This window comes from Pseudoliparis swirei, chromosome 1 (assembly GCF_029220125.1).
Source record: "Pseudoliparis swirei isolate HS2019 ecotype Mariana Trench chromosome 1, NWPU_hadal_v1, whole genome shotgun sequence".
In the NCBI taxonomy this organism is placed as follows: domain Eukaryota; kingdom Metazoa; phylum Chordata; class Actinopteri; order Perciformes; family Liparidae; genus Pseudoliparis; species Pseudoliparis swirei.
Window position 1 is genome coordinate 20,705,652 of NC_079388.1, and position 10,503 is coordinate 20,716,154.

The 10,503-nt window shown below is 43.4% G+C and overlaps 1 protein-coding gene across 1 annotated transcript in view; it reads right to left on the bottom strand.

Annotated features, from left to right (window-relative positions):
- Nucleotides 1-469: 469 nt before the first annotated feature.
- The window catches only part of enpp2l (ectonucleotide pyrophosphatase/phosphodiesterase 2-like), a 34,161-nt gene continuing 24,127 nt past the window's right edge, over nucleotides 470-10,503 (bottom strand). Inside the window, exons 17-25 of the mRNA XM_056443020.1 lie at nucleotides 10,301-10,388; nucleotides 9,873-10,042; nucleotides 9,573-9,633; nucleotides 9,356-9,495; nucleotides 7,289-7,430; nucleotides 6,410-6,487; nucleotides 5,448-5,580; nucleotides 5,057-5,210; nucleotides 470-1,046 (exon numbers count right to left, since the gene is read on the bottom strand). Of these exons, the coding sequence (XP_056298995.1) occupies nucleotides 876-1,046; nucleotides 5,057-5,210; nucleotides 5,448-5,580; nucleotides 6,410-6,487; nucleotides 7,289-7,430; nucleotides 9,356-9,495; nucleotides 9,573-9,633; nucleotides 9,873-10,042; nucleotides 10,301-10,388 (1,137 nt within the window). The 3' untranslated portion in view covers nucleotides 470-875. The remainder of the gene's footprint in view (nucleotides 1,047-5,056; nucleotides 5,211-5,447; nucleotides 5,581-6,409; nucleotides 6,488-7,288; nucleotides 7,431-9,355; nucleotides 9,496-9,572; nucleotides 9,634-9,872; nucleotides 10,043-10,300; nucleotides 10,389-10,503) is intronic.

Here is a 10,503-nt window from a genome sequence, read left to right on the forward strand (position 1 = left end):
ACACGTTGAGCCCTGAGTACACGCTACATGTGTACTTATATATATATATATATATATATTTATATAAATATATATAAATATATCTATATATAAATATATATATATATATTGTTTTAGAGGAACGGTTTGACGGTTTAGGTTAACACCATGATGGTTGTCAGTGAGCTGTAGAGGTGCTGCTATGCAGTGCCCCCCGTTTCAGTCTTTATGCTAAGCTAGGCTAACCTGCTGCTAGAATGACAGTGGTAATAATCTCCCAGCAAGAACGAGAATATACATTTGTCCAATGTCAAACTATCCCTCAGCAGAAATATCATCGAGGTTACATATGTTTGCCTTTTGAGATTGTTCCGGGTGTTTTCCCGTCTTCTCGTTTCCACGCGGCGGGAAGTTACCGAGGAGCGCGAGCAGCGTCCCCTGAGCGGTCGTCACGGTGACAGAACAAAAGAAGTGATTAGCTGATACAAAGCAAGTTTTCAGAGTATTTTATGAGTTAGAAAAGACAGGTCCGAACATGTTTAAACTGTATGGCATGCAAAGGCTGGCAAGTGAATATGAGCGTTCGTCTCTGCAGGATGACGCCGTGGTGGTGACGAGCTGCAGCTGTCTGAAGGTCCGCCCCCCCCCTCAGGTATCTTTGTGATAGTATTGAACATTCCTATTGTAATCTTCCTCACTACTACTTGCCAAAACCATTTTTTTTTTACTCTTTTCAATTGTTAGAAATGGACGATCCCTTTTCCAAAGTACTTCTGGGTCGGTTCCCTCCGGCGTGGACCGCCGGCGCCGCCGGCTATGCGGCGGGAACGCGGTGAAACAGCAGGACTTCTCCAGAGGCCGACTTCCTCTTTGCGTGCGTCCGTCTCTCTGTGTTGCTAGTCGTCACTCTCGAAGGGCTCCAGGTAGGTCTTGAGGCTCAGCGTGCTCGTCAGGGTCAGGTTGGTGGACCGGTACAGGTCCAGGCCCGTCAGGATCTCCACGTCTCGGACCCGGGCCGTGTGCAGCTGCAGCAGCTCCTCCACCCACTGCGACGCGTCCTCGCCGCTCTGCGGGGGAAACACGCCATCACCTTCTCTTCAAGAGATTCATGAAGAACATACCGTGCTTTTATTTAGACATTTTCAGATGAAATGGATTTATGTTATAGTGTTAGAGACTTTTTTTTTCATGAACAATATTTCTACACTCAAATAAACAATAATTAAATGACAAGAGAGTCATTTAACAATATGTCGGGGAGGAGTTCATACGTTTATGTACTTCTGTTACAACCGGCCCTTTAAGAGGCGGATGTGGCCCGCGGGGAAAGAGAGTTAGACGCCCCTGCAGTCGTGGTTCATGATGGCATCAAACTTTTAATCCAGAACATTCTGACCTATGGTCTGGATCGTGGAAGATGCCGACTACCAACTACACCACGGCCCTGCTGAGACTCCGCCCACTCCTCCTCCCTACCTCCACCTGATGGATGGTGGAGGTCTGGATGGTGGAATATGCCGACTACCAACTCTTCACACACTCTTCATCTTCATTGTGTTGTTCCTGTGTTTTAATTAGTGTGTAATGATTCCTTCTGGTCACATGACATCTATGACACCTGTCCATCCTGGAGAGGGATCCTCCTCTGTTCTCTCCTCAAGGGGTCTGACCTTTTACCCTGAAGGGTTGTTTGGGAGTTGTTCCTGATCCGATGCGAGGTCAAAGGTCAAAGGTAAGGGATGTCTATGTGTACAGATTGTAAAGCACTCTGAGGGGAATGTGTAATTTGTGAAAATGGGCTATACATAAACTGAACAGTCTGAGTGGAGCAGCACCAGCTCCTGACTGCTTTGATGACCCGGTTCAGTCCTCTGGCTCACAGGACCACACACGCTCCCACAGAGGCGCTCGCCAACGGCATCCAAACGATAAACAAGTCTCTCTTTCGGGGCGAGTCGAGACTCGCCGAGCGCTCCGAGTGAAGACTCGTTCTTTTCTTTCTATGAAACCACCGACATGGAAACGTACGGAATAAATGATGAAAACTGTTCTGCACTGACGCTCCTCAAAGATCACAAAGACGAATGAGTCAAGGGACGGGGGAGGATTCTCTCTCTCTCTCTCTCTCTCTATCTATCTCTCTCTCCCTGCGTTGGCGTTCCCTTCACGCTCGCCGTGCTGTGACCTTCTGCAGGGTTGCCAGGTTTGCATTCAAAATAGAATCCCTTAAGTGTCCCTTATGTGCGTCGTTCTACACGCCAGGAGGAGAATCCCTTGTCTTAAACTTTTTTGTTTCATACATTAATCATATTATATATATATATATATGATTATATATATAATCATATATATATATATAATTATATATATATATATATGTATATTTATATATATATAGATATAGATATAATCATATAATATACAATTATATATATAATCATATATATATATATGTATATATATAATTATATATATATATTTTATATATATATATAAATATAACCATATGATATATAATTATATATATATATGTATATAATTATATATATATTTATATATATATATAAATATAATGTATATAATCATATATAATTATATATCTAATCATATATAAATATATAAATATAATCATATAATATATAATTTTATATATATATATATATTTATATAAATAAATATAATCATGTAATATACAATTTTATATATATATACTTATATATAATTATATATACATATTTTTCTATATATATAAATATAATCATATAATATATAATTATATATGTATATAATTAGATATATATAAATATAATGTATATAAGTATATATACTGTATGTATACATATATAAATATAATCATATAATATATAATTATATATATATATATGTATATTTATATATATAAATAAATATAATCATGTAATATACAATTTTATATATATATACTTACATATATAATTATATATACATATTTTTCTATATATATAAATATAATCATATATATATATATAATTATATATGTATATAATTATATATATATAAATATAATGTATATAAGTATATATACTGTATGTATACATATATAAATATAATCATATAATATATAATTATATATATATACATATATATATATATATATGATTAATGTATGAAACGAAAGAGTTTAAGACAGTTCTGGAATGTTTAAACAAATAAAATAACATTCCCTCTGTCTGCTCTCCTCTGGGTGAACGATGGCGTTCCTCAGCCTGACCTTCATTGTTTGGTGTTTTGGTTTCTACTCATAATTCATAATTCGTCCGTGAGTCACCGGAGAGAATTTAATTTGACTACAAGCGCCGGATGACTCACTGCAGCCGCCGGCGGAGACGTGAGTCAGCAAAGCTCTGGTGACGCTTAGGAAAGAAACGAGATGTTCGTGGTTGAAAAGTGGTGGAATAACCTTCATCTCCAGCTCGTCTTCATCGTACACATTTACGAGTCACCGCAGAGCGCCGGTTCATGGGTGAAGAATAAGGTCAGAGGTCAGAGGTCAGAGGTGGAAGACGTACCGTGGACCGTAACTTGTGACACGTGACGTTGTTATTATCACAATATTATGGGAAGAATCCGCCAGATGAAAACAAACATCTGTGGACCCCCCCGACATCTGAATATGTTCAGAAATAATATTTACAATAACAACAACAACAACTCTTTGAACTCAACACATTCTGTCCAGATTTTAATCCTGATTACTTTGCTTATTTTTTGCTTTAAATGAACAAACTCTTTATATTTGAGGAGCTGAAACTGTGAAATATTGAAAGAAAAGTAATTTAAACTTATTGACCGATCAATAAATTGACATTTGGGTCGTTTCTTGTGTAAAATGACTTGTTGGTGAGCAGCTGCATCTCTTCAGATGACGTCATGTCTCACATGTAGGCAGGCACGTGCACAGGTAGAGCCCTAGTGGTGCTCAAGCTCCTCCCCTTTGCCCTGGATGAGTAAAGGGCCTTTTTTGCTGGAGACACATTTTTTTCATTCTTCAGTATTTAAGAATAAAAGTTACTCTCTCTGTCATCAAGTCCCCCCAAATGTGTTTTAATATCGGACGGGGCATTTATTTGAGTTCTTGTGAGAATTTCGCCCCGACATGCTCCGCGACGCTCACCTAAAAAATAAACAAACAAAAACTCCGTGATTTCAAAGCCTCGTCCAGCTGTTCACTGACGTTAGTTATGTTGAGAGAATAGAGAGAGGGAGAGAGAGAGAGAAGAGAAGAGAGAGAAGAGAGAGAGAGAGAGAGGAGAGAGAGAGAAAAGAGAGAGGGAGAGAGAGAATTCAAGAGAAAAGAGAGAGGGAGAGAGAGAATTCAAGAGAAAAGAGAGAGAGGGAGAGAGAGAAGAGAGAGAGAGAGAAGAGAGAGAGAGAGGGAGAGAGAGAAGAGAGAGAAGAGAGAGAGAGGGAGAGAGAGAATTCAAGAGAAAAGAGAGAGAGAGAAGAGAGAGAGAGAATTCTTATTCCGTTCTATTTAATGGGCTAGTCTAGGATTTTCGTGGCCAGACTGAAAAACAAATCATAAGGCCTCTCTTGTTCAGAGGGCCGGGCCAAATGTGGAGGCGGCCGTATTCGGCCCGCGGGCCTTAGTTTGAGGACCACTGCTCTTGGCTGTTGATGTCTATCAATATCGCTCATTTTGAAAATGAGGTCAGAGGGCAATACGGATCCGTATCAGACCAGCGAGGAGGGCAATATGTGGCTGGCATGACGACCATTAGCCAATCAGAACGCTTGTTCTGTTGTTGCTATATAATAATTCATCTTTATTCATAAAGAAAATGTAAGCTAGTGGTCTGATGCTGCCAGAGGAGACGCAGGTCGAGGATGTATTGCGTCATCATGTCTTGATGCTGACGCTTCAACTCTGGCAGAATATTTTTTTGGCATTGGGTGCCCTTTTTTTTGGTTTGAGCACCTGCCCCCCAAAATGTCTGTGCACGTGCCTGGTGTAGGACAGAAGCACCTTTAAGAGACGTGCTGTGAACGGACTGTATCCCACCAGGAGCGGTGCTGCCCCCTGGCGGCCAGGACTCACATTGCAGGCCTCGCTGCTCTCCGGCCGGTGCGGCAGCAGGAAGGAGAACACCCGGAGTTCTCCTTCACACTCCTCCACCGTCTGGTTCTGCTCCCGGCAGCTCGTCACCACCACGTAGAAGTGGGAGGGGACGGGGGGGCCGTCGGCTGAAGACCTGAGGGGGGGGGGGGGGAGGAGGAGGAGGAGGAGGAGGAGGAGGATAGAAGAGTAGAGAGAAGGGGGAGTGAGGGAGGATGATGGAGGAGGGAAGAAGAGGAGGAGGAGGATGGAAGACAAGGGGGAGTGAGGGAGGAGGGAAGAGGTGGGAGGAGGGATCACCATCATCATCACCATCATCATCATCATCCTCATCCTCATCACCATCTTCATCATCCTCATCTTCATCACTCACTCTCTGATGTGCTCGGCGGCGTCTCTCCGGCCGTCGTGGTCGTGGTCGAACACGGGGCCCACCAGCACGTTCACGCCGTTCAGCTCCTCGGCGTAGCGCCGCAACAGCGCCCCCTGGAGGAAGCTCCACTGCCCTGCAGGGGGGTGACGTCATGAGAGAGGGGGAGAGAGAGAGAGAGGCCTCTGTCTGCAGTAACAATGGTGTCGGGGCGTCCTCTGCTCCTCAGAACCAAAGAACAGACTCTCTTTCATCTCCTTGTTCTATTTTGTTCAGAGGTCAAAGGTCAAAGGTCAAAGGTTTCTCAACGAGCGTTTCAGAGCGTAACTTTTAACATAGATAAAGGATCGGAAAATGTGTTCCTCCTCATCCCCTCATCTCCTGATCTCATCTCTTCATCTCCTCATCTCCTCTCTCCTCCCCTCCTCCGTCCTCCCTCCTCATCTCCTCATCTCCTTCCGTCCTCCCTCCTCCGTCCTCCCCTCTCCCTCCTCCGTCCTCCCCTCTCCCTCCTCCGTCCTCCGTCCTCCCTCCTCATCTCCTCCCTCCTCCCTCCTCCATCCTAACTCCTCATCTCCTCCCCTCCCTCCTCCGTCCTCGCCTCCTTCGTCCCCGGTAAGCGATCTTAGAGGAGAGAGGAGCTATGAATGAGGACACACGGGTGTATCCTTCGTCTTTTCAGATATGAAAGAGGGCGTGTTTTATTTAAAGGGGCAGCGTTCGTATACATATGATAAATCTCACCATCTTTAATCCACTGAACGGACCCCACCGACCCGGAGCCTCGCCACTAGATGGCGCCAGATCCTACACACTGGCCCTTTAAATGGCTGGACGGGGACAAAGAGGAGGGGAACGAAGAACGTGCAAGCCGAGTAACGAGGAGGGCACTTCTATCACCAACCGGATCCTTTGGGATCCCCCCCCCCCCCCCCCCCCGTTGTGGATCAATAAAGTTGCCTCACTCTTGAAGGCCGGGTACATGGGCACGGTGTTGGTGATGAGCGAGGCGTCGTATCGAGACTCTGGAGACGACGCCAGCTCTGAAAACACAAAGAACACATTAATACACAAAAACCTGTTATTGATTTATAACCATATCATTATTGATTTATAACCATATCATTATTGATTTATAACCATATAATTATTGATTTATAACCATATCATTATTGATTTATAACCATAGCATTATTGATTTATAACCATAGCATTATTGATTTATAACCATATCATTATTGATTTATAACCATATCATTGTTGATTTATAACCATATCATTATTGATTGATGATCTAATGATAGGAAGAATAAAACCTCAACCAGAACAACACTTATTTCAAATGGAACTACAGGATAATAAAATAATTATATTCATTTTTATTATATATATTTTTTCATGGAAAAAACTTTTTTTGGAATGTAATGATTTATTTTTATTTTTATCGTCTCTTTCTTATTTATTTGTCTTTTTTATTTTCATTTTGTTGCCTTTTTTTTGGTCTTTAAAAAAATATATATTATTCTTTTTTTATCGTCTCTTTATTTATTTGTCTTTTTTTTTTTTTTTTTCCGTGTTAGATGTGCTCCGCTGTCTCTTGTAAAGGAGAATATTAATCTCAATAAGGCTTTTCATGGTTAAATATATTTTTTATATACAATTTAAGAAAAAATGTTTTTCATTAAAAAAATTAAAAATAATATATTTAAATAAATACATTTTAATAAATTAAATAAATACATTTTAGTAAATTAAATAAATAGAATGAATAGGAGTAGCATCAGTTCTGTCATTTAATACATAAGCTTATCTTTATATGTTTGAATGATTGGGCTCAGGCGTACCTGGGGGGAACAGGAACCCGGGGCTCAGCTGCTGGTTCTGGTCGTAGGCGGTGCAGCTCAGACTGTGGTCAGCTGACACTCTGGAGTCGACCCGCAGGCAGCGGACGCCACCGGGGGGCGCCACGGGGGGAGTGAAGTCCTCCTGGAACAGTGACAAAGTATTAAACAAACAGAAAAGCAGGAGGACGAAGGTGTTGGGCAACAACACCAGCGCGCACAGCTGCTGCTGGTGTTGTTGTTGTTGTTGTTTTTTTAGTTTTTTTTTTTTAGGGCCAACTTCTCCAGCCCGACGCACAGTTTTAAAACACATTGAAAACGCCGAGAGGAGGTCAGAGAAAAGAACTGCGGTTCTCTTCTGGGTTCCTCTGGGTTCCTCCCGGTTCCTCTAGGTTCCTCTAGATTCCTCTAGGTTCCATAATTACACAATAATGACATCATAACGACCACACTGCCCCCTGCAGGTTGGGAGGACGTCACTTTGCAGACTCCAGAGTTCAAAGCATCCAAATGTCTCCAGACGACACCGAGAAAACCTAAACACATAACCGTCTATGATGTCATCATAGGGTCATGACGTCATCCTAGAGTCATGACGTCATCATAGAGTCATGACGTCATCCTAGAGTCATGACCTCATCATAGTCATGACGTCATCTTAGAGTCATGACCTCATCATAGAGTCATGACCTCATCATTGTCATGACGTCATCATAGAGTCATGATGTCATCGTAAAGTCATGATGTCATCATAGTCATGACCTCATCATAGGGTCATGACGTCATCCTAGAGTCATGACGTCATCATAGAGTCATGACGTTATCATAGTCATGACGTCATCAGAGTCATGACGTCATCATAGGGTCATGACGTCATCATAGAGTCATGATGTCATCATAGGGTCATGACTTCATCATAGAGTCATGACGTCATCATAGAGGCATGATGTCATCATAGAGTCATGACGTCATCACAGTCATGACGTCATCATAGAGTCATGATGTCATCATAGGGTCACGACGTCATCATAGAGTCATGACGTCATCATAGAGTCATGACGTTATCAGAGTCATGACGTCATCATAGGGTCATGACGTCATCATAGAGTCATGATGTCATCATAGGGTCATGACGTCATCATAGAGTCATAACGTCATCATAGAGGCATGATGTCATCATAGAGTCATGACGTCATCACAGTCATGACGTCATCATAGAGTCATGATGTCATCATAGAGTCATGACGTCATCATAGAGTCATGATGTAATCATAGTCATGATGTCATCATAGAGTCATGACGTCATCACAGTCATGACGTCATCATAGAGTCATGACGTCATCCTAGAGTCATGACGTCATCATAGGGTCATGACGTCATCATAGAGTCATGACGTCATCATAGGGTCATGACGTCATCATAGTCATGACGTTATCATCGTCATGACGTCATCCTAGAGTCATGACGTCATCCTAGAGTCATGATGTCATCATAGAGTCATGACGTCATCATAGAGTCATGACGTTATCATAGTCATGACGTCATCATAGAGTCATGACGTCATCCTAGAGTCATGACATCATCATAGGGTCATGACTTCATCATAGGGTCATGACGTCATCATAGGGTCATGACGTCATCATAGTCATGACGTTATCATCGTCATGACGTCATCATAGAGTCATGACGTCATCATAGAGTCATGACTTCATCATAGTCATGACGTCATCCTAGACTCATGACCTCATGCTAGACTCATGACCTCATCCTAGAGTCATGACGTCATCCTAGTCATGACGTCATCATAGAGTCATGACTTCATCATAGTCATGACGTCATCCTAGACTCATGACCTCATGCTAGACTCATGACCTCATCCTAGAGTCATGACGTCATCCTAGAGTCATGACGTCATCATAGTTATGACGTCATCATAGGGTCATGACCTCATGCTAGACTCATGACCTCATCCTAGACTCATGACCTCATCCTAGAGTCATGACGTCATCCTAGAGTCATGACGTCATCATAGTTATGACGTCATCATAGGGTCATGAGCTCGTGCAGTACCTGGCGCGGCAGCGTGAAGGCGCTCCACAGCGGCACGGCGAGCTCTCGGCTGTAGCCGCTGATGAACTCAACGTGATGCAGTAAACTGTACTGAGTGTCAAACATCACGGCGGGGCGGCCGAAGGGGAGGTGGGAGGAGTCTGTGCACACACACACACACACACATTTATATTCAGAGGAGCTAAGCTGGACGTGTCTCCAGTGAGGAGGAACCTACTGTCGCTGTAGCTCCCGTCTGGAGGAGGCCTGAAGGCCTGCAGGTTCTCCTCCACTTGGTTCTGGAACAGGAAGTGAAGAACAGAGTCAGGAGCTTCTAAAGCATCTCATTGGTTCCTCCACCACACGGCCAATGGGATTCTTCCATTTGATTTTTAAATATTGCAGAAAATTAAGAAACAGAAAGAACAAGAAGAACACAAAGAACAGGAAGAACAAGAAGAACAAGAACAGGAAGAACAGGAAGTGAAAAACACTCTTCAGACTTGTTTCTTGCCGAGTCGGCACTACGCCGTCTGACCTCTTCCTCGCAGCTGCAGCCTTGCTCGTGGGTCGTGGCGGTGGCGTCGTCGGGGTCGGACGGCGCCGTCACTTCCTCCGGCACGCCGGGCCGGAACGGCGGGTCCTTCAGCATCTCGTTCAGACTGCCGTACGTCCCGTTGTTAGGTGCCGGCTTCAGGCCCAACAGGTCTGAGAAGAGGAGGAGGAGGAGGAGGAGAAGGAGGAGGAGAAGAAGAAGAAGAAGAAGAAGAAGAAGAAGAAGAAGAAGAAGAAGAAGAAGAAGGAGGAGGAGGAGGAGGAGAAGAAGAAGGAGGAGGAGGAGGAGGAGGAGGAGGAGGAGGAGGAGGAGGAGGAGGAGAAGAAGAAGAAGAAAAAGAGGAGTCACTGAAGCTGGTCTCTGGAGCTGGAACATGAATAAACCATGAATCCATCCCATAATGTTCTCACCACACATGACGTTGTATAATTCAATGTTTTCGAACTCCGGGACTTTCTTCTGGAACTGGAAGCTCGGCCCGTGGCCCATGAAGATGGTCTGGAAGCCGATCACAGAGAAACCGATGAGTCGGGGGGGAGGAGTCTGACGGCCATGTGACCCCGATGGTGACACGTAAAGGTCATGACCCCTGTACCCTAAAGGGCATGACCCC